The sequence below is a fragment of the Fusarium odoratissimum genome (genome assembly GCF_000260195.1).
Source record: "Fusarium odoratissimum NRRL 54006 unplaced genomic scaffold supercont1.18, whole genome shotgun sequence".
Taxonomy (NCBI): domain Eukaryota; kingdom Fungi; phylum Ascomycota; class Sordariomycetes; order Hypocreales; family Nectriaceae; genus Fusarium; species Fusarium odoratissimum.
This window is the reverse complement of record NW_022158777.1, coordinates 436,713-458,791: the sequence shown is the minus strand read 5'-3', so window position 1 is coordinate 458,791 and position 22,079 is coordinate 436,713. Positions and strand designations below refer to the sequence as shown.

The 22,079-nt window shown below is 48.5% G+C and overlaps 12 protein-coding genes and 1 non-coding gene across 13 annotated transcripts; 5 read left to right on the top strand and 8 right to left on the bottom strand.

Moving 5' to 3' along the window:
- Positions 1-57: 57 nt before the first annotated feature.
- Positions 58-5,206, bottom strand: FOIG_10487 (uncharacterized protein). Its single transcript, XM_031210828.1, has 8 exons — positions 4,750-5,206; positions 4,097-4,683; positions 3,606-4,041; positions 2,686-3,531; positions 2,274-2,622; positions 1,413-2,223; positions 1,254-1,362; positions 58-1,131 (listed from the first exon to the last, which is right to left on the bottom strand). Exons 1-8 carry the CDS (start codon positions 5,168-5,170, stop codon positions 188-190), a joined length of 4,503 nt encoding a protein of 1,500 aa, XP_031059539.1. The 5' UTR covers positions 5,171-5,206; the 3' UTR covers positions 58-187.
- Positions 5,207-5,567: 361 nt separating this feature from the next.
- On the bottom strand, positions 5,568-6,702 carry FOIG_10486 (uncharacterized protein; the record flags this gene model as incomplete). The annotated part of the gene is made up of 5 exons (XM_031210827.1): positions 5,568-5,841; positions 5,897-6,188; positions 6,245-6,459; positions 6,513-6,561; positions 6,612-6,702. The coding sequence occupies 5 exons, from the start codon at positions 6,700-6,702 to the stop codon at positions 5,568-5,570; spliced, it is 921 nt and encodes a 306-aa protein (XP_031059538.1).
- Positions 6,703-7,215: 513 nt separating this feature from the next.
- FOIG_10485 (uncharacterized protein) lies at positions 7,216-8,153 on the top strand (the record flags this gene model as incomplete). The annotated part of the gene is made up of 2 exons (XM_031210826.1): positions 7,216-7,354; positions 7,417-8,153. The coding sequence occupies 2 exons, from the start codon at positions 7,216-7,218 to the stop codon at positions 8,151-8,153; spliced, it is 876 nt and encodes a 291-aa protein (XP_031059537.1).
- Positions 8,154-8,756: 603 nt separating this feature from the next.
- FOIG_10484 lies at positions 8,757-8,872 on the top strand. The gene has a single exon (XR_004093440.1). It is a non-coding gene; the product is annotated as a 5S ribosomal RNA (ribosomal RNA).
- Positions 8,873-9,053: 181 nt separating this feature from the next.
- On the bottom strand, positions 9,054-10,712 carry FOIG_10483 (cytochrome P450, family 51 (sterol 14-demethylase); the record flags this gene model as incomplete). The annotated part of the gene is made up of 3 exons (XM_031210825.1): positions 9,054-9,122; positions 9,172-10,236; positions 10,335-10,712. 3 exons carry the CDS (start codon positions 10,710-10,712, stop codon positions 9,054-9,056), a joined length of 1,512 nt encoding a protein of 503 aa, XP_031059536.1.
- Positions 10,713-11,381: 669 nt separating this feature from the next.
- On the top strand, positions 11,382-12,126 carry FOIG_10482 (uncharacterized protein; the record flags this gene model as incomplete). The annotated part of the gene is made up of 1 exon (XM_031210824.1): positions 11,382-12,126. One exon carries the CDS (start codon positions 11,382-11,384, stop codon positions 12,102-12,104), a length of 723 nt encoding a protein of 240 aa, XP_031059535.1. The 3' UTR covers positions 12,105-12,126.
- A 183-nt stretch (positions 12,127-12,309) lies between these two features.
- Positions 12,310-13,511, top strand: FOIG_10481 (uncharacterized protein; the record flags this gene model as incomplete). The annotated part of the gene is made up of 1 exon (XM_031210823.1): positions 12,310-13,511. The coding sequence occupies exon 1, from the start codon at positions 12,315-12,317 to the stop codon at positions 13,509-13,511; it is 1,197 nt and encodes a 398-aa protein (XP_031059534.1). The 5' UTR covers positions 12,310-12,314.
- A 584-nt stretch (positions 13,512-14,095) lies between these two features.
- FOIG_10480 (uncharacterized protein) lies at positions 14,096-14,263 on the top strand (the record flags this gene model as incomplete). Its single annotated transcript, XM_031210822.1, has 1 exon — positions 14,096-14,263. One exon carries the CDS (start codon positions 14,096-14,098, stop codon positions 14,261-14,263), a length of 168 nt encoding a protein of 55 aa, XP_031059533.1.
- Positions 14,264-14,588: 325 nt separating this feature from the next.
- FOIG_10479 (uncharacterized protein) lies at positions 14,589-15,832 on the bottom strand (the record flags this gene model as incomplete). Its single annotated transcript, XM_031210821.1, has 1 exon — positions 14,589-15,832. One exon carries the CDS (start codon positions 15,830-15,832, stop codon positions 14,678-14,680), a length of 1,155 nt encoding a protein of 384 aa, XP_031059532.1. The 3' UTR covers positions 14,589-14,677.
- A 443-nt stretch (positions 15,833-16,275) lies between these two features.
- Positions 16,276-17,477, bottom strand: FOIG_10478 (uncharacterized protein; the record flags this gene model as incomplete). The annotated part of the gene is made up of 2 exons (XM_031210820.1): positions 16,968-17,477; positions 16,276-16,916 (listed from the first exon to the last, which is right to left on the bottom strand). The coding sequence occupies exons 1-2, from the start codon at positions 17,332-17,334 to the stop codon at positions 16,276-16,278; spliced, it is 1,008 nt and encodes a 335-aa protein (XP_031059531.1). The 5' UTR covers positions 17,335-17,477.
- A 519-nt stretch (positions 17,478-17,996) lies between these two features.
- FOIG_10477 (uncharacterized protein) lies at positions 17,997-18,895 on the bottom strand (the record flags this gene model as incomplete). The annotated part of the gene is made up of 2 exons (XM_031210819.1): positions 17,997-18,445; positions 18,496-18,895. The coding sequence occupies 2 exons, from the start codon at positions 18,893-18,895 to the stop codon at positions 17,997-17,999; spliced, it is 849 nt and encodes a 282-aa protein (XP_031059530.1).
- Positions 18,896-19,597: 702 nt separating this feature from the next.
- Positions 19,598-21,364, bottom strand: FOIG_10476 (uncharacterized protein; the record flags this gene model as incomplete). The annotated part of the gene is made up of 1 exon (XM_031210818.1): positions 19,598-21,364. One exon carries the CDS (start codon positions 21,362-21,364, stop codon positions 19,598-19,600), a length of 1,767 nt encoding a protein of 588 aa, XP_031059529.1.
- Positions 21,365-21,626: 262 nt separating this feature from the next.
- FOIG_10475 (uncharacterized protein) lies at positions 21,627-22,016 on the bottom strand (the record flags this gene model as incomplete). The annotated part of the gene is made up of 1 exon (XM_031210817.1): positions 21,627-22,016. One exon carries the CDS (start codon positions 22,014-22,016, stop codon positions 21,753-21,755), a length of 264 nt encoding a protein of 87 aa, XP_031059528.1. The 3' UTR covers positions 21,627-21,752.
- Positions 22,017-22,079: the final 63 nt, after the last annotated feature.

Here is a 22,079-nt window from a genome sequence, read left to right as displayed (position 1 = left end):
GTTATGGCTCGGCGGATTGTTGTATAGAATGTTAGTTTCATGAGCTAGACCTGATGATGCGTGAAAGTGTTTCAATATCCTAGAATGCTACCATAATTCCATCGTGTGTGTATCCGTATATCAACTCCATCACAGCTTTGGTACAGATGTGTTGCTCAACAGGACCGAGATTGATTCCGCCCGCCTTCTAAGCCTTTATCTGGAAGGCAACATTCATGGACACCTCAAGCCACTTGACTATAGTTGCCGCATTCTTATCATTGGCATTTTTCTGCAACTCCTCCCTTGCCAGGTTCAAAGGTGAGACTCCTTTCTTATTCTTCTTCCTTGAGTCCGCACCGCGCTTCACCAGCCACTCTACTGCACCGACCCTTTTCTTCACCACAGCGTGAAGTAACGCCGTGCTTCCATCATTGTCAACCGCGTCTATGAGAGCCCCGCGATTGACCAAGTATTCCATGACAGCGGTCTGCTGACTCTGGGCTGCTGTGATCAGAGGCGTGACGCCATTGCTGCCATTTCTGTCAACATTGAGTTCCTTTTCGTCGACAAGGTATTTAATGATGTTGAGTTGTCCTCTTTCGCATGCGACAATGAAAGCATCCCAACCGGGAATACCATCTACGGAATCATCATCACAGCCATTCTGAAGGAGATACCGAACGACTTCGAGGTGACCTTTCCCTGCCGCCATAGTAATCGGTGTCCCTCCAGTGCCAAGGAACACTGGTCTCTTCGCACAGATATTCGACTTGGCCCCTTTTTTCAAGAGTATCTTGACGACGTCGAGGTAGCCGCCGCATGCTGCCCAGTTGATAGCACTACCATCACCAGGAAGAACACCGAAGCCAACATCCATACGTATGTCCATATCAGCACCGCGAAGGAGGAGGACCCGGACGGTATCCAATTGTCCTTCGTGCGCTGCGTATCCAAGGGCAGTCCAGCCGCCATGTTTGCCATCAATGGGAACCTTTTGATCAAGTAGCTCCAACACTTTCACTGAATCATTCTTCTTTGCAGCTGAAACCAAATTCTCCACGGTATTAGGATTGGCTTCTGTCGGTTTGGGCTGATTTACTGCAACTGTCTGTGGAGATGGTACGGCTCTCGTTGTGTCCGGTTTATTGGCTGACAGGTTAGCCACTGATGTTTCATTTAAAGGCGTCCTTTGATCTAAATGTTCGAAGACAGCCTATTAGTCACGATACGGTCGTGAAACAATTTTGAAACCCGTAGTTAGACTAATATACCTGTTTTTGCTCCAGCAGTAATATTAGAGTTGCTTGTATTGTTTGCCATCTCGGCCAATGGCACTGGCGCTGAAGAAGTCGGCTGACGTTCTGCATGCGCGAATAGCGTCTAAGATAGTTATTAATGACATAATTTGATAGTTCTAGTGTATCTCTCACCTTCAAAGTCATTGGGAAGCCGCTAATAGTTGTTGAATGCGTAGCCCCAAAGTTCACATCGACGCGAATCGGCTCATCGAGATGCTGATGTTGAAACTCAACAGCAAATCGAAATGGTTTATCAACCGAAACCCGCTTGAACTCGTACACTTTTCCTCTAACAAGAAATTTTAAGGTGCGAGATAGGAGTTCTTTGAAGCCTTGATCATTCGGCATCAAACGGCAGCAGATCCAACCGTGAATTACTGTGACAGTACCGTGTTTCGTGATGCTTCCGAGTTCGAAGAAATAGAGGCTTGCTCGCAGTTTGTCAGCCATGCATTGAAGTGCGTCCACTTGGACAATGCCAGAGGTTGCTGAGAAGGGTGAGATAGAAGGCCTTTCATAGAATGTTGCCTTCTTCGCGGCCGTTTCCATGCTCGTAATAGCATTTACATCGTCAAGCGCCGGCTCAGTGCTCCCGTCAAACCTCAAGTTCAATCGCAATGAACGATCTATTATACGCTTGTCCTGGCTCGAACGAAACTTGTCCCATGCATCCTCACCGTTCATGGTGCTGACAAGTGTTGAGAAGAGATGGGCAAGCCACTTGGGTATGATGGCTGTTGAAACTGGTTCAGCTGCTGGATACCTAGCTTGTCCTGATCCAACAGATAGGATCACGTCGTAAGTAGGGTCTTCCCATATCTTTCGCGACTCGTTCAGCGTTACTTGGATTGGATTGTTCTCTTTCAGACCGCCGTCGCGACATTCATGTCCGGCGTGGGAGATATGTTCGAAGTACATAGGAGCAGCCGACGTACAGCGAGCACTAAAATACTAGGTTAACCGAGCCCCAAAATTTGGATGATGATCTCTTACGCCTTCCAGAGCGGAAGTGTCGAGTCCAGGTACCGATCTTTACCGCCTGTGTGGTAATTGGCGATCAGGTGACAGTCTTCTTTAGCTGTTGTCGTGACCGCCACTCTGCAAGAGCTGTTCAATCCATAGAGTGACTTTGGATCTTTGCCCCCGAATGCGTTCTGAAGTGCAGTCTCTAAAACATCCGTCTTGTATATCGAACTGTTGAACCATCGGGCGGCCCAACCAAAGAACCGAGACTTGGTGAGGAGTTTGGCCTCAAAGCCTTCGCTGCAGATGTCTCGGAACAGACTTGTGCACTCGACAGCACTTCTTCTCTGTACACCTATACCGAGTGCGATGATGCCACCTGCGAAAGTCAGACAGATGTCCTACATAGCTTCGTGCGCGTTGTCCAATTCGAGAGGCTTACCTGTACTTGTACCAACAATGAGATCGAAGAAACTCCCAATCGGAATACCAAGTCCGATCTCTTTCTCCAAGCGGTTCAGGACCGTCAATTCAACGATGCCCCGGACGCCTCCTCCATCAAGCGACAGTACCCGAAGGCCACAAAGTGGCGGTCTGATGGTAGTGACGAACGGCCACTTGTCAGATGATGAACTATCGCAAATTATGCAGCGTTGATGCATGAAACGCCCCGGATATCGCTTATCCACAGCGGTGCCATCGAAATCATCCACGCATGTTTCGCAGATGACATGTCCACATGGGAGACGATACTCCGGTCTTCCAAACAGACAACCGAGACAAAACTTTGTGTTTGGTTCGGCCCCAAGAAGCCAGGTACCCGTATAAAGAGATAAAAACGACTTTGCAAGTGCTAATGGGCTTTTCTCGGCGTTGTTGCCAAAAGGAAATCGACGATTTCCATCATGCGATGCCGGATAGCCACCAAGCCGTCTTAGGGCGTCGATGTTCTGACGGTGATGAACGGCCGCAAGGCGTCGCCAGTCGCAGTGATTTGAAGGTCCGCTTGAGTTGATCGCTCGCATGGTGGTGTGAAGTGCTGACTCGACCGCAAGCAGAAACTTGGCAGAATTAAAGTCGCCGACTACAAAGTTGCCATCGCGCAAAAGATCGCCTGACGCACTCTGGTGGCCTATTCGGTGGCCGGACTTTGTGTTTACGCATTTCTCGCCAGAATCGGGGTCAATGTATGCGCATGGCGATTTGCTATCCAAAAATTGGCTGATGGCTCTGGTGCAGATTGCTTGGGTGTCCTTGTCAAAGACGACTGATGGAAGTAGGACGATATCTGTTCAAATAAGAGGAAATGTGAGTCATTGACGCAGTTAGGATTCAACTATATGGTAAGCTAGAGCTACGTACCATCTTTGTTCGCACTCAAGGAGTTCCTCAACAAGCTCGTCGCGATGACAGCAGCCGTGTCATCGAACCGCGCCTCCATCTTATTCTTCAGCGACAATCCAAGAAACTCAGAAAAGTGACCCTCGGTTGTATCTGGAACCGATATTTGTCGTCGGCACTGGCCGAAATCGAATGGTTCTGGGCTTCCTGATGCGAGATGGGCGAATGCGTAATGCACCACCTGGGACATCTGCGTCGTGTCGAAACGGGTCCAAGATTCGGCTCTCTGGGCTTGGACGCGCTCTGCATCTCTCCTGACTCGCTTTGCCAAGCGGTTGGTCTGATTGATAATTTCTAGACTAGTTCCGAGGGATCCGAAGCCTTCAAGTGGGATGTAGTGAACGTAGACACTAGAGAAGCTCCTTGAAAACAGCTGCCTCATTGTCTTGTCTCCATGCTAGGAATAAATTAGCATAATGACCCAGTTTTCCTGGTTGATTAGAGGTACGAGCCTTTTGAGCAAGTTCACGAAACTCAGTTGTCTCGCTTATTTCCTTCTCAATGGCCTGGAAGAAAGCATCCGTGACAATTTCATGGTCATCACCAAGCCATTCCTCATTCTCCAAAATAGGCCCGTTAAGAACGATGATCAAGGCAGGTAGTGCATGCTGATTGATGGTGTTCTGCACACCAACTTTGCTCCAGTCCAAAAGCCGCAAGGCTGACTCCGCCCACGCTCTGTGGTTTCTGGTGACATAGCAGATCACATCGCTGAAGATGTACAGAAAGCGAGGATAAATTGTCTTGACGGCCGTTCGTCGATCCACTGGCTTACCGTCCTTGGATTCAATGAGGTAGCGCTGTCCGTACCTTGCCCACTCAGTCTGGTGCTCTGCCGCAAGAGGTTCAGTCCCCAGAAGGCCTTCGCAGTCTGCATAGAACATTGGCGCGACAGTGCCAAAGGTCGAGGGGTCAAGGTAAAGATTGACTTCTCCAGTAGTCGATCTAATGGCAGAAGATCCAGTTTGAGCTCCAGGAACTGGGGCGTCAAGGGGATCGAAATCCAATGCCTGCTCGGAGTCAAAGATCAAACTTCGGACTGTAGTTCATTATCAGCCTACACACAGCCCGACCATGTAAGCAAGGTGAAAAGGGCAGAACTTACTCAGAGTCGACTTTCCTGCCCCAGTATCCCCAACAAACGAGCAAATACTGGGATATTGTCGTTTAGGGCTGCGCTTATGAAAATGAAGCGACTCCTCCAAAAGGCTCGAGAATCGTGTGGTCTCAACCAACGTCGCAATACGATCCTTGCGTCCAGGCGGTGACGAGATATGGAGGCCGAACCATTTAGTGGTCTCATCTCTCTGGAAGTGCGAAGCAGGAGAAAACGAACTCGCGATGTTAGAAACCACTCCCTTGATCTTATTCCATTTAGTTTCGGTTTTCTTCGAACCACCGCGTTTGTGGGTTTGGTTGCGCGGTAGGTGTTTCTTAGAAAAGCAGTATTCGCAGAATCGCTCACCGCAGGAGCAGCGGACATCGCCCGGCTTTTCTTCACACTTTGCACATAGGTCGTCGTCCATGATGAAATTCAGGTCGAATTCAGCTGCAGTAGGAATCAAGATTTGATTGAGATTGAAGGAAACGCTATAGAACATGCCATGGTTGGGTACTTCAAGGCTTGCTTATCATTCTAGTTCGCACAAGGCTCCCTAAGGCGATTTTCAGCCGCAGTTCCAAGACACGGCAAAACGCCCGGCTGCATGTTACTAAAAAGCCCTAATTGAAACATAAAGGCCAATAGTTTGGCGTTAGTGTTCAGCTCAACCTTCTGATGGGGGGGTTGCATTTTGGTCCTGACCAATCAGTGAGGGATATCGCTCAGCCGACTTTGGTACCTTCAACATGTCACTGCTACCCCTCGTTGGGCTGAAAACACCATTGTGGTGTTCTAGACCTTTTGTACATTTGCAGGCCGTCTCATAGGAACAGCCCAAGGTCGACTGGGGCATTTCTCATTTGATCCTCCTGTATCTCCTGGATCAAACTTTCAGGGTAATCCTCGATGTTCAAGTCCATGTATCCACGAGTAGCCCATTTCCGCGCGCAGACAAAGAGCGTCCTTCCATTAATGCTGGTATCAGACAGGATCCTCAGCGCGCATTCACCAGCATCTTCAGCCGTCGCGAACTCGACGCCTGATTTCTCAACTTGGTCGAATTGGTCTCTGGAGAGAATACCTGTGCGGATGTACCTGCAGAACGAATTAGTCAAGGATTTCAAGTACCCCGGAATGGAGAGTGACCTACCATGGTGCAATAACATTCACTCGGCTTCCATAGTAAAATGCTGTTCTTCTCAGAGCATGCATTATTCCGCGGACCGCCCACTTCGTACTGCTGTACTCTGGAGATCTGGGAACGTCGAGAAAACCGGCCCCTGAACTGATGAGGATCAAGCAGGTATCTTCTTGGTCCTTGTTGACTTCGGTGCCATTTTGGGACACGAAATAGTGCATGGCTAGCTTCGAAGTATAAAGCGCTCCTTTCAGATTGACATCGATGACCTGCAAGTCTGGCTTCTGCGGTTCTTGGCCTTTACCTGCGCAAGTGGGCATGAGAGAGCTGCCTGAGGCACGGTAGGTAAGGAGTTCTTACCGTCAAAAGTGAATGTCTGGTCTTCTTTCGTCATCCCTGCATTGGCTATCACATAATGAATCTTCCCAGAGGAAGACAGATGAGCGGCCTCCTTGAACAAACGAACTTGATCTTCCCAAACAGTTGCGTCGCATTGAACGAACTTTGAGCCTGTCAACTCTGAAGTGAGCTTCCCCGCAGCGATAGCATTTTTATCGCCGATTATAACCTTGGCTCTGATACAAATGAGTCTTCATGAATTTTTTGAGTCATGTGGAATTGCACGCACCCTGAGCTGTGTAGGGCCCGTACATAAGCCTCCCCAATGCCACTTGCACCTGAGATGTTAGCTAACCTATACCGTGCCATTAATTTCGGTGACGCTGACCTCCGGTGACTATGGCAACTTTTCCAGCAATTGGATCTTTGTTGAAGTCGATATCGCAGTTTACGGGGAGCGAGATATGATAAGGGGGCATAGTGAAAACAGAGCCTGTAAGTGGTAGTAGAATTGTAAGATTGGTCAAATGTTATTGCTTTTGATGTTGCCAATGTGCTGATGACCAGAGATTTTGACGAGATGGTTCTAACAAGGCTGTTGGCTGATGTATTTCATTTAATGTTATAGAATAATTCTTGAGCGCCATTTGCCACTATCCGTCATATACTTGATGCGGACTAATGCGAGTTGATGATATCGTCGAACCTCAAGCTCTTGCGATCCCTCATCGGACCGACTTACCCGGACGTTCATATCATCCAATGGTGGATGAGACTAGACCTATGTTAGACGCGCTAATGCAACCTGCTGACAGAGTGGAGTTAGCCATTCTAGCTTCGATGGAGGGATTCACGTGCGTGCTATGATGACGACTCTAGAATGCGACGATTTTCTTTCCTGATTTATCCCATCAGTCGTCTACAGGTATCACATAATTCTCTCATAATCAGCCATATACATCAATCTATCAGCACCCGGCATATACAACACGATGTCAGATCCACAAAAGATTGCCATTGAACCAATGGCTCCGCAGCTCCTTGTCAAGAAAGCTGAGGAGGACTGGACCGGGATCACTAGTACTGCACAACGACGAAAGCTGCAGAATCGACTCAACAAGAGATCGCAGTGTGAGTGCACCCTTCTAACTTGTACCATAAGGGTAGCTTCTTACGTAATATGCGCTTGGCAGATCTCAGAAGACGACAACAACTCGAACAAAACCGGCTTGCTTCCAATATCGTCGGTCAAGCTGGCCTACCAGCCGAATCCATGCCTTCAATAGCACTAGCTCTCCAAGGTCCACCAGATGCCATGTTTGAAGTTATCCGTCAAACCTGCGAAGTTTACGAGAGGCCTGATAAGAGCGAAAGGGTGTTTGCCGCTGCGTGCAAAACGTACATGGACTATACCATGAACGCCCCTCGGATATCGCAGCTTCCACTCCTCATCAGTCTCAACGTTACAATAGCAGTTGCCAATAACGCCACACTATTGGGATTTGATCGTGCGCTTATGTGCATTGACGAGGCTATATCGCCTTTCAACATCAATGGACCTTTTAGCGCAGATTATAATCCCCCAAAGGCGCTTGAGCCTACAGAGGTGCAGAAGACGGTGTTACATCACCCATGGCTCGACATATTTCCCTTTCCTAAATTCAGAGATAACGTCATTCTGGCGGCGGATGCTGAGTTACTGGACGATGGCGAGCTTTGTGAGGATATATCGGAGATTAACTGGGAGAACGTTGAGAAGCCAAGTTTGATTGTATGGGGGGATTCGTCTGTGCCAAATTCCTGGGAGGCATCGCCTTGGTTTCTGAGGAAGTGGGGTTGGCTACTTCAGGGTTGTCCTGAGCTTATAGAGACGACAAATAGATGGCGGCAGAGTCGAGGAGAAAGGTTACTGAAGTGGAATAATGAGTAGTATAGAAATTTCTATAATGACTGCTTCTTGAACCCTGTTGGGCCCATTTATGGTCAGATCATGATAGGATGTTAGCAGTGAAACTATCAGCACCCTGCATTAGTGCAGCCAACTACGCCGCCATATTGCACTCCGTGCATCAATGCTCTAACACAACTGCATAGTAAAACTCTCTTTAGACTTGATACATTTTGAAACGCTCGAATGAATGATGAAGCCGACCTGCAGCTTTGACAACTTGCTTGTTTCAGGAGAGAGAGCATCGTCGTAGCGAAATCGGCATCGCACAGAGGGGCTGTTGTGAGGCTGGACGCTCAACAATTGGATACGGTCGTGTGGCCCAATGGCAAGGCGTCTGACTACGAATCAGAAGATTCTGGGTTCGATCCCCAGCATGATCATATTTTTGCCCTCTGGTGATCATATGGTGCTCCACTTAGTTAGCTCAAAGGCCGATCACATTGCAAGACCATCACTTACCAAGACGGTCCATATCCTATTCGCGAATCTTGCAGGACTGGCTCCGGCAGTCCAGGCATCTTTTAGTCATGGCTGCCTTTAACCTCCATTCAAAGCCGAGTTTTCGGCCTTGCACTATCACATACGATCATACCCACTGGAGAATTCGGGATCCCGTCTGCTCTCCCATAGACAAGCCAGTGAGGGGCGGATTAGTAGTTGGCTCGGTGACGACCAGCGAATACCCGCTGTTGTATGTTTTTGCTCATTATATGCACATTCCTTTTTTTTATCTAGACATTGCTTATAGAGTTCTTCGCTGCTTATGGCATAGTTCCGAGTTCAAGAAGTCATGGGACATGTCAATATAGCTTAGGACTTGCTTTCTGCTGTACTGCGCTATAAGAAGTGACATTTCTATCTTAAATTCTAGCTTCTATTCTAATCAGCCTCGGTGTTACGACGAGTCCATCGGACGACGGCTGGGTTCATAGGACGGGAAAACATTGACTAGATCATCGGTTAGTAAGAACACTACAACACCGGGAGGGGCGCTTACTGAATAGTCAGGCGCAGGAAGAGGTGCCTTAGGACCAGGCTTCTCAATGTGGAGCAGTCTCACAAACGTTGCAATAATGGCACCAAGCTGTGCATACGCATAGTTCTCTCCAACACAGCGATGTCGTCCCGCACCAAAAGGTAGATACGGACTGCTAACAGACTTATTCATCATACCGAAGCCATAATCAACTGTCTCCCCACTACCCTTGGCGTCCTCAAGAGACTCGATCTTATCCCACCGATGAGGATCCCATTCCATAGGTCGAGGAAAGAATTCCTCGGATCGTGCTTGTGTGCCCGGTGAAGCGAGGAGTGTATGAGACGGCGGAACAACCCAATACGTGCCGGGAACTCGCATAGGTGACTTGACCTGTCGGAGAATGGAGTGGATTGGACTATGAAGACGCAAGGTCTCCTTGATAACCTGTCCATTCAGCGTCAACTTCTGCAAATTCTCCCACGTCAACGGCTCTTGCGGTGATACCAAAACCTCAATCTGCTCATCATACAATTCCTTGACCAGATGCGGTTTATGTGCAAGGTTGAGAAGAAGCCAAGCACCACTCGCAGCTGTATTATGCTGCCCACCCATCAGAATAGCAATCAACATCCTCGCCGCATGATGATCCGGCAAATCCTCACCATCCTTATACTTAGCATTCATAAGTGTCCAAACCATATCAGTCTCATCACCCTGATTTCCAGTCTCACGACGTTTACGTATAATATCGCTGAAAAGCTCTTCCATGACCTTTCGTGCATGATCGCGACGGAAGTTCTGTGGTAAGGGAAGACCCGGCATGACGAAGTTAATGGGCTGGAAACCATCGTCGAGATGGCGGTAGAGCGTTGCGAAAGTGCTGTCGAACATAGAACGGACTTCGTTGCCGAGGAGGGACCCTGCTGCGGTGTAGATTGTGATTTCGGCCATTACTTCGGTGATGTTGACGATGCCGGTGGTGCCTTTGAAGTAAGGTGAGGTGGCGATGTAGTCTTCGACTTCCTTGACGAATTTGGGGATGTAGCATCGCAATGAGTCTGTCGTGAGACCAAGTTTGAGAAGCTATCGATGTACCGTCAGCATGTCGTCGTTTGGCATGGTCCAGGTTGGCTTGCCCGCTTCTGATCCATGAATCTAGCATTGGAGCAATCATAAACAACCTCCTTCCCAAAAACAGGCGTCGTAAGCTTCCCATAGACATCTTCAGCATTAAGGTCCGCATGCTTCCCATTTAAGATGAAGTCATTCCCCTTCGGCCCCAGAAAAACAGTCGTCGACTTGCCCAGCAGGATAAACGTGAAACAATCACCATACTTGGCTTGACAATCAAAGAAGAATTTATACGGATCAATTCCATACTGAACCGTGCTGCCGATGAGTGGAAATATGTGAAATACTACTGGAGGGCGGTGAGGATTCGGGAACCATAGCTGTTTGATGACGTTGGTGATTGTCGCGATAACGATGATGATAAATCCTGTTATCGGGACAGATAATGATAGCGGAAGAGACCGCCAATTATTGTAGAGAGCCTCCATTGGCGATGCCCTCGATGCGCAGTCGCGATGAAAATTTGGAGGCTTTCCCAACAAAAAGAAATTGCTGGTCAGCACTATCGAACGATTTGAGACAAGAGCAGCTGATAATGAGTCAGCCTTATCGGAGCCCTCGGCAGAAGATCTTGTTCCTGAGAGAACAGCGCTAAGACGCCCCTCACTAGCGACGATCCTTGTCGCCCAAGCTTCGATTGGCTATTCCGTACACAAAGTCTGAGCATCTCTGTTGCTATGGTTTAGATAAAGCCCTCGATTGTTGCTTCGGGCTTGAAAGAATTCCCTTTATATGAATGTATTTCAAGAACGCAATGCCAATGACATGACCTTCGCGGTGAATGAAGGGCTGATGGGACTTGTGACTCAGATCCATCTTGCCCGATCAGCACTCTCCATTGGCCATATATGTAGCAACGATCCGCTTCTTAAATGCATTGCTACAGATATGCCCGGTTCAAACGCATGGGGCCTCAAATAGTCGTCCAATTCGCTAGATCCAAAGCAAGATGAATACTGCTGCTCCTCCACTAAGTATATATAATAAAGATGTGCGTAGGAGACAGTGCACCAAAACAGTCACTGCCATTCATTCTCAGCCTTTACTGTTGCTCATAAACCTTTTATTAAAATTCTCGTCACTGCACACCGGACAAAATGACAGGTACACACTCCATCATCACTCCCGCTATTATGTACTGGGGAACCCCAGTTGCCCTCATCACTACCTCCAACGACGACGGCACTGCCAACATTGGCCCCGTATCCTCAGTCTGGTGGCTCGGCCATCGCTGCCTCCTAGGCCTAGCCTCAGGATCCCAAACCACAATCAACCTCTTCCGCACAAAATACTGCGTCATCAACCTTCCCAGCAACGACATGGCGCACTACATCAACCCAATCGCCAAAACCACCGGCACACCTACCGTCCCTCCCGGCAAGAAAAACCGTGGCTACACGCACTGCAAAGACAAGTTCACCGCTTCAGGTCTTACACAGCAAGCTTCTGATCTTGTGCCACCGCCAAGAATTTCTGAGTGTCCTGTACAGATGGAAGCGGAGGTTACGAATAGTATGGATTTGATGCAGGATGTTCCGGATCGGAAGGGGCTTTTGGTTGCTGTTGAGGTTAAGATTCTGAGAACGCATGTTCGGAATGATTTGAGGATGGAGGGGTATGAGAATAGGATTGACCCTGATCGATGGAGGCCGTTGATCATGAGTTTTCAGGAGTTCTACGGCCTTATGCCTGCGAAAGTCGCGGAGTCGAGTCTTGGTACTATTGATGAGGAGAAGTATCGCTTCATTACTAGATCGGATGTGGTCAAGCAAGGAGGAGATATGGATGCGTTGGACTGTGAGGCTGGCGCTGGACGGTGATGCCAAGATACCCCTCATTAGCGATGATCCCTGTCAAGAGAGCTTCTATTGGCTGTATGGCCGATAATTCAGCCTGTCAGTCTGCCTGTAGGCATGACAGCACAGCCGCAATGGAACCAGTTTAGATAAATGCCTCGATTTTACATTTTTCAGCTTACAACAAACCCCTTTTTTGCTTATGATCTTAATGCTAGTGGTTGATTTGCAGCGATGGATACCGATATTTGTCCAGATGGCGACACCCGCACCCAAAAAGAAATGGTCGTCAAACTCATAGTCGCTCATTTCACAGCCGTCGTCGCCTTCTGCAATTTCCAGTCCCTGCGCAACGAAAGACTCGACACCATCGAACCAATCCTATTTCTTCTATCGCCCTTGATAGTAATAGCCCAAACAGCGCTCGGGATCATCATCATTAACGTCTCTTTCGTCTCAAACGTCGCTCAGTCCCCTAAATCCCTTTCTCTTCATCTTGAAACTTACGCGCGACGATGGAATACGCTATTCGGAAAGAAGCCATCACAACCTCGTCGAACACCCACTGGCTCATTGGAAACAATGCAATCGCGCTTTGGTAGTGCCTGGATAAGGCTTGGAAGAGCGGTAGCTATCTTTGCAACACTTTTCCAATTCGCAGCTACGATATTTCTCTACCGACGTCGAAAGAGTTTACATGGATGGGATTCACTTGCAGTCGTTGACCATCGAACATTTGAGCTATCTGTCGGCGGCGCCGCTGTCTCCATCCTGTCTCTCGCTCTCCTTCTCAAATTTCCCGGCTTCGGACAAGCACCGGAAGCGCTGTACATCCCAGAACTCAAACCAGATCCAGCTGTTATCTTCTGCCGCGGTGATTCGCGTCGTTGTCCGAGCTGGTATCAGATTCTCTACGATTCAGATATCGGCTCAGCTACTTCAGCTGCGACGTGGCTAGCATGCGTTTTATCGTCAACTTACAAAGGGGAATCGATCCCGCTTCACTTCCTATGTGAGTTTTACGCAGGGATCTACACAGAATTTGCTCGAGTATTCTCACTCCAGATTTCAATGCCGATATTCTACCTCCTCGTTGCAGTATTCTTCGCGGTATTCTTCACACTACCGCATGTATACAATGGCCCAGGCTTTGAAGCAGTCGGCCAAAGGCTCTGGGCCATGATACCAGCTCTACTTGCAGTGCTGGCTGCTATACTTACATTTTTCTGCATGTTTATGCTGATGATGTTGCCGGTTGTTTTGGTGTTGTGTCCTTCTCTTGTTAGCGGGCCGGGAAGCATTTTCACGATGAAAGGGTATGAGACTCGTGCGCTGTTTTCGCAACCGCCGTTTACACCGGTGACGAATGAGACGGATTGTATTTTGCTTTGGAAGGATCCTGTGGCGGAGTATTTATGGTCACTCGTATAAATGTTGAAGAGGAATTGTCTGTATAGAAGATAGATGCATGTCATTTCAATTGATGCTACGATATGTGAACGTAGGTCTTTTAGTCCTTTGTCGGATTGAATCAGACAGCCAAGGATGAAAAGCCCACTGAAGATTAAAGTAGATGCCAAGTATCTTAGGGCTGAAAGCGTTGAATTTCTCGTGCTTAATACCTATTCGTCCTCAAAGTCTCTCTTAGTAGTAATCGGAAAGATGTTGCCGCATCCCATTCCCGAATAGTCTAGACAGTCAATCTCCCGATTAAACTATCGATTTCTTGGTACTCTAAAACTAGATGGCTAGGTTGGAATACGGGGACTAGCCATTGTTGAATGCCACAAAACGCATCTTACCGGCATTGTGTGTCGATCAATCAACAAGTCAGGGCTATCAATTGCGGGTTCTCCTATATACCTCCTCGGTCCTGGTCTGTCTCTTTTGAACATGATTCACCATTTCCTCTAGTCATTCGCTACAATCCGGGTCCGCAAGATGTATTCATTCAACATTCTTGCCAAAGCGGCAGTCCTCTCCCTCCTCTCCCTCTCTTTCACTACCGCCTCGCCATGCAAGCCTCAATTTTCTCAAGACCTCACCACGACTTCGCCCGCCTCATTCACCAGCAGCATCATCCTTGGCAGCAGCACCATCATCGTCCCGTCAACAGCATTCAGCGTCTTCGAATCCTCTACCGCCAGCGACGCGACAACCTCTACGACTCAGTCAACTACTGAATCCATTACCACTACTACCTCCACTGCCGAACTTAGTATCACCACGATGGAAACAATGACCAAGCCCGAAACTACAACCGTCGAGACGATCTCCGCCACGACTACGACAAAGATTACAAGACCAACTTGCGGTGGCCCCGGCACACCGTGCAACACCAGCAACTTTCAGCAAGTCTGCTGTGATTCTGCTCGTTTCGGCACCCCAGCTTGTAACCTCGCAGGTGGCAACGGGTTTAGCGGCGTATGCCTATAGGTTCATCCTGCGATGTCATCAGAGCATCACTTCAATAATGAGAGACAATTATTGTACATACTTGAGTTTAATTACAGATTTTCTTTATAAACTTTATTCACTATCTTGGATGTTTGAGGCTCGAAAATTAGAGATGGTGAATCTCTGTTTTCTTGAAATTACTATCCACACTGATACACTGGAGTTTCCGTATGCCAATAAGCGTAGAGATTCTTGTTCCCCTTGCGATCAATCCTGCGCTGTCTCCGACTCTCCTCCTTCTGAACCTTTTCCGTAAATCTGTGCTGAGTTGCGATCAATGAACGTTGCTCAGATGCAGATAGGTGCATCAAAGCGCTGCGGTCGCCTGCACTCATGTTTGCGAGTTGATATGTAACCGTAGCCTTGTGCCGTCTTTCTCGTCTCGATAAAAGCCTTGTATCGGAAGTATCTGGTACATATTCCTCGTGCATAGGAACTTCCTTATCGACTTCGACAGAAGAGTACTCGAGCTGAGACCTAGAAGTCCGCTTGCGCTCGCGCATCTGGGAAACTGATGGCTCAACTTGTGCTGATGACTTTTTGGAGATGAGCCGCCCGGACGGTAGACGGATGGAATCGCGATCAACCTGCACCGGCTTTCGATCGGGTTCAACTTCTGCGCACCCAAACTCCTCCTCGTCAGCTTCGCTGAGGTCATCCTCGTCTGGATCAACAGACGTCTGTGAAAAGTCGTAGAAGTCGGCAAATTCTGATCCTTCCGACACGTCAAACTTGCTATGGCCTTTACCCATCATGTGCTGCTGTACAGCCTGAACAGTTGTTCTACTTGTCCCGCAGTGTATGCATTCTCGATACTCATAGATAAGCAGATGGAGATATCTGAATAACGTTTCGAGATCAACCAAAAGGTGCTGCTGATAGGGAACGAAGAGACCGTGTGCACTTTGCATGTGAAGGATGCTTTCGGCTAGTGTCGGGTAGACAGAGGGACAAAAGAGGCATTGGCCTGGGGTGAATGATTGAGGTGCCGGATCAGGAGAGTTGTTGATAGACATGATGTATGGTGTCAAAGGGCTGGTTTCCTCAGGGAACGGTAGGATCATTGAAGTGGTCGTGGTTGTTGCAGTAGTGGTGGTTGTTGCTCCTAGCATGAGACTGAGTAGTCGCGTGTTCAAGGTCAAATCGATGCTTTTCTGAAGCTTAAGCCTTGCAAATGTGCTTGTTGATTGTATGATAGTGACAGAATGGGGTGGGTAGGGCATGCAATCTTTATAGAACTGGCCATTCAGTTTGAGATTCCAGATCTGAAGTGCATCTGCCCATTGCATCAACATGATTGGTCAATGGAGGTGAGTCAAAGGAATGGGACTAGGCTCTTTTAGGGTAATTGCCATGATGATTCATAGTGATTAGATCCCCCGCGGGGCCGAGACTCCCGCCCTAACAGAGGTAGGATTAATACGGGCCAAAGCCAGTTAGGATGCATGTCACTCTCCCGCGCCACCATGGATTTTCGGACGCAACTCCACGGGCCCCCGGACCCGAAGAGCGACAATCTCCAGCACAGCTGTACTTTCTTTTTGGCAATGCTTCACAGACCTAATTGAGTTCATTCGAAGTTGAATTGCTCGCTAATTTTAGAATCGTATTATTCAAATGCAAAGAAGACGGTACTGTTATTGTTGCTAAGTCGATAAAATCCAATTCAATTGCGCCCTCCACATGATCCTTACTCCGTTACTCCCAATAATTATTTCCCGTCGCGAACCTCTTCTCACTATTCCTGAATCACTCTGTCAAAGACCGAGTCCACATGAGCTCGGACCTTATCGGCCATCTTCTCCCTCAACCCAACCAAAACCTTCTCATTATCCGCAGCTTCGCTCTTATTATCGACCAAAAAGACACCACCAGCAGATCGAGCTGCCTTGCTCAACCCCTCAGGAATCGGTGTCGCCTCCTTCTCAGTCTCCTCAACAGTATATCTCGCATTAGTCGCATAGAACAATGCCCTCGCACCAACATCATCAGGACTAGCAAAGAACAGCCCTCCAAGCGGCGTAACAATCCACTGAAGAAGAAATCCAATAATGCCACTTGAACCACGAGAGAGAAGGGGTGTAGCTGTCAGACCGGGAAATGCGTGCACGAAGCTGATCTTCGGGTTCTCTTTGGCGAAGTGCTCGAGGATAAGAGTGAGCATGGTAGCTGCTTGTTGAGCTGCCGAAGCGACACCAAAGTTGCCAGGTTTGGAGAGGTCGAGATCATCTTCGATGAGAGGACCTTCTTGGCCACCGGCGAGAATGTTGACGACATGAGGGTTTTCGCTGTTGTTGAGAAGAGGGAGGAGGACTTCGATGGCACGGACACGGCTGTAGAAGCGGGTCGTCAAAGAGGGTTCTAGCTTTTCCTTGGTTTCTAAAAAATATTAGTAAATGACCATTGTAATTGGTCAAGGGGAGTATTTACCTTTTCGGCCCTCAAAAGACATGAATCCAACAGACATGAACAAAATGTCAATCTTGGTCTCCCGCTTCGCAATCTCCTTCATCGCGGCATCTGCTTCCTTGACAAGAGAAACATCGCGCTCAATGAATTCAATTGTGGCGGATGGGTTGCTTTGGCGAAGTTCTGCGATGAGTGGTGTGGCAGCTGAAGTGCTTCGACCGACGATGTAGATTGTTGGCGATTTGTTATCGGTAGCGATGGCGAGCTGCTTGATTGTGCTGCGACCAATGCCGGATGTGGCGCCAAGGAAAACAGCTGTGAGATTCTTGGGGAGAGATTCGGGGAGGGCTGATTGGTTGGATTTCTTGATGGTGTTGATTGCGACCATTTTGGATGTTTGTAATTACTGATGGGAATAGATATTGGTGGATGTAAATGGTGAAGTTTAGTGTTTAGTATAGTTGTAGATGCTGAATGTTGATGAGAATGTTTGATGATGAGATTCATTTCGACGAAGATACCCCTCACTTTAATACCACCTCAACCTGCACTCGTCATTGTCATTTCTGGCAATTATTATCGTAAAGTCAGCCCTATTCGCGGGAATCGGATATCCGACGAACAGCGTAAGCACAAGGAGTTTAGCGCCTGGGGAATGCCGTCAGAAATGTCAGCTTCGCTTGATTGGTTGCGGGAGAATCCTTTCGGTCTTCTTGGCGTTTCCCGAGATTTCAGTGCGTCATGATAAGCTTGTGATTGCTGACTACCCACCATCTCCCCAGTGCTACGGATATCCGAAAATTCATTTTACGGACTTTCAAGATATATCAGGTCTGTTCGAAGTTAAACACCGATATAGATCGTATTCTTGTGCACAAATTCGACACTCGAGGACTAAAAGTGAGAACCTTCGATTTTCGGTGCTCAGCCAATCTCGGTCAATTCAACGAAGTAGGACCCGTCGTTGGAACGGGATCCAGAAATCGTCTATGATTTTCGCACTACCCGAATCTCGGTGAACACGCATAGCGTCTTTGAGATCACCTTTCATTACCTCCACCAAACCAACGGAAGCTGCCCTCCATACTTCAACTGCCCGCACGGCCCATTGCTGAAAGTATAATAAGGCGCTTCCCAGCTATTGAAGCCCATCAGCTGCGCCTGCTTACCGTCACCGATATATTTTGCATACACCGGCTGCGCCCCGTCGAGGCACTGATTCCTGTTTTGCGTGATGTACATGTAGCAGGACTCCGGTACATCTCTGGTTGCGTCGGGTGGCTTGCCGAAGAAGCTGATTTGGCAGAATGGCCGCTTCATGCACTCGTTGCAACAGGAGATATAATCGCCAACTTTTACTTCAGTTGGGTTTACCTCGTGGTCTTGGTGGGTCCATTCCCTGATCATGCGCCTGTCGGGCGCCCAGCCGAGGATGTTTTTGCCGGGCTTGGAGCAGACGTGGTAGTGGGTGTTTCGGGGTATTTGTCTCTCGAGGGTGACTATGAGCACGTTAGCTCATGTAGCAAGTCAAATATGGAATGATGCTTACCCGTCTCGTTAACGATTCTAGTTCTCGTCGGGCTGACAAATACCGTCTCGATAGGACGAACTGTGGTAGTCACGGTGGTGTCAAGGCCCGAAGGATACTGGGTCTCCACAATGGTTGTCCTGCAAGTCAATGTGTGTGTCTTGGTAGAATGCTTGGTGGCGTTTTGAGTCTGCACTCTGAAGCTGGTGGAAGTCACCGTCTTCTTTATCGGCATATCTTCAGTGCAGTACACTCCCAGAGGATGTGAAAACAGGCGAGCGTCTTTGCCGATCTTTGAAGTTTTCGCTTTTCCGTCAGGGGATTCCATTTCCTTTGAATCACCAATCGCCGTAAAGCCTGGCTTTCTTGAGATCGTCACATCGAAAAAGCTGGTGGTCGTGATGGTATTCTTGTTCGTCATGGTCTTGGTCGTGGTTTTTGTTCGGTTAACAAGTGTCGGCCCTTGATGATACAGTCAGCTGTAATAAATAGAAACGTATGAATTATGCTATGTACTGGTAACCGTGATGGTAGCTATCGTGGCTTCGGGGCTTGCAGCGACTGTAGCCAGCTTCGTGATAGTTGCTCTGATGGTGGTTGTCGTGGTGTTGCGACGGACAGTGCTGGTCCGTTGGCTGATAATCTTGTCGGTCAAGGTGAGCGTTTCCACCCTGGTGCTTGTGCTGGTACGAAGGACGCCGACACTACTTGATCCAAGAGAGGTTTCGCAATTACCCTGGGCGACGCTCTTTGCGCTTAGGGTGACAATGCCCAGGAACAACCCTAGGGCTACCATACTGTCGAGGATCGTAGCAAGGCCGATAATGGCAGAAGGATCTCCGCGTGGAGGGTAAGAGGCGAGTCACTTACTGATATACAGCGCCATGACAGAGTTCGGTGACTTCGCCAGCAAGGTTACAGCCGAATTCATCATAGAAGGGAGGAGATGTGGGTGTATGCTTAATATCGATTGCGTTGAGACTCCAAGCCTCTTTACGCCGCAACCTTGCAGCCACTTTCTTGGGAATAAGCGACAAAGGTGACAAAACAATTATGATAAGCGATATGTTACTACAGAAAGGTCCAAGCAATATGCCCGAGCACCAGGCCTTTAGGCTCATAGTCAATCTTCATCTCCCTCCAAGTCCATATCTTCGTCTTCACTTGAGAAGTTTCTTTCTCTGCCATCACCTCTGTCATACCGCCATCTCTCACAAACCTCGCATTGTTCATAGTGAACGTTTCTTTGCTCCTCGGTATAGTGATATACGCATTCGCCCTGGCTGACATGGTACTCATCGCAACAATACGACCTGAGGCATGTTCCGAGAAAATACCTACCATGCACATTGTCAAGCTCCAAAAGATCTTGGTCCGCGACAGTCCAACCACAGTTATCCTTCAGCCACTCAGCTGCAGTGTTATGTGCTCTCACCTGGGCGTATGCTACAGAATTGATCAGTTGTTGACGACCACGGCCCGTTGTAACAGCGCCGTGATGGACCAGTAGTGCCAGCGTGTCAAGCCTGCCATGCTCTGCCGCTCCTTCTAAAGCTGATCTGCCAAGCCTAGCCGATCCTCGTACATTGATCCTGGCACCGAGTTGAAGCAGATGTCTTGTGAATCCAAGGCACCCACCTATTGAGGCGAATTGGAGAGCAGTTGCGCCTTGGTAGAAGGCCGGAGGGGCATTGACCTTTGCTCCCTTTTCTAGCAGGTATAGTGCCATATCTATATCGTTTTTCTTCGCAGCGAGCTGGAGGGGCGATAGTTGTTTGGCTGTGTTGAACTTGGATGCATGTATGTCGAATTCATTGACATCTGCCCCCACTTCCACCAAGTATCGCGTCACGTCATGATTGCCCTTGTCGATTGATTTGCACAATGCCGTCTTCAACTCTATGTCGTGCTTTGTAGAAGTGCCGAATCCGGTACCAAACTCTCTCAGTAGATGCAAATAGTCGGATGATTTCTCACTTTCCGCCACAATGCTCCAGGCTATGGTATCCATACAGCAACCGCGCCGAAGGAGTTCCCTGAAACCGGAAGTATCTTGTCCTAGAGCGGCCAGTGTAAGAAGACTCCCTTCGATATGAATATGTTCACCTTCTTCATTGGGGGGTGTACGCCAGAAACCTGCCCGGTTACAGTGCTCGTTGTATACTTCTATATTATCTAATCCGAAACGGACGGGGAGGATGGCCGAAGTTAGGACTGAGTGGCGGGAAAATCGGGTGAGAAACTTCTCCATGATTGTCAGCTGGCCCGACTTAGCAGCCAATCCCACGGCGGTTCCCTCCAGGAGGTGACAGCTTGTCGGTTGGTGAGCCCGTTCAAAAAGCCTTTCAACAAGAGCCCAATTCTGTCGTTGTATTGCCGCACAGAATGGCCCTGCATCAATCGCGAATTCTTGCATTTCCAGAGCTTCTTGGAGTGATGGGTCGTTACGTGCCTCTATTTCGGCCTCCAGGCAACCTCGTCCCGTATTGTCAATATCGGTCAAAGTTCCGCCGTGTTGCAAAAGAAACAGCAGTAGGGGTTGATCTCGAAGACAAATAGCTCTAACAACTTCTCCGCCAGTCATCTGAGCTCCTGCTTGTATCAAAAGCTTAACAGTGAGACGTCGTGCCACTCTTGTGTCTTCATAGTCGAAAGGCAGACAACCATCGGTTTGATCCTCTTCATCGAAAAACACAGAGCTATCAGTTCGGCCTTTCTGATTATCAGGGTAGTGAAAATTCATGGCACATCGAAGGGCGGTGCGTCCGTATCCATCCTCATCGTTTGGATCACCGCCAGCACTAATTGCTTCCTTCAAACCTTTGTGGAGGCAACGACTTGAAAGCCCGGCCACGTCCTTGGAAGAGAGGATAGCTTTGTTCTGAATCATCTTTATGACGCTTTGCTCCCTTGAATTAAACTCAGTTGCCGAAACAATTAACATAGTCAGGATCGTGGAGGGACGTCTAGGATAATAATAAAGGGAATTGCTATACGGGCATGACATTTTGGCTACACGGGCATGATTCTTACACGGGCATGAGTTTTGTAACATCTGATTCGCTAGATTTCCGCTGACCCATAGATACATCCCCGCAAAGGCGGTGAAACGAGCTTCGCTAACAAGAATTCCTTTTCAGTGTAGAAGCAATTTCTGTAGGTCGGGCCAGCCCCCTTGAACAGGTCTTGCACAGGCGTTAAAATAAGGTCTTGTTTTCCATACAGAACAAGGCCAACTCTATTACGCCCTCGAAGGTGGCTATCTACACCTCTATTTCCTAACTGTTATACAAGATAGAACCTCCTCGTCGCTCTGAACCATCTCCCACTGACTCCTTCGCCTCCGGATGCTTGGTTGTGTCGATACTTGTCGCGGTGCTAGTAGCTGACTGTGGTCTATCCGGAAGTAGCGGTGGGCCGAACCTGGCCGGTCGGATCTGTCGCTGTCGTTTTCGAGGGCATGATTGATTGCTCGGGCTAGGCCTTCGGGTTCGGAGTCTTGAATTGCTCTCTGAGCTGTAAGGAGGCTCGGATTGGGACATAATGAAGGTTTTTGTCGTCAAAGGCTGGGAAACTAGCAATGGAAAGCCAATTATCTGATGGAG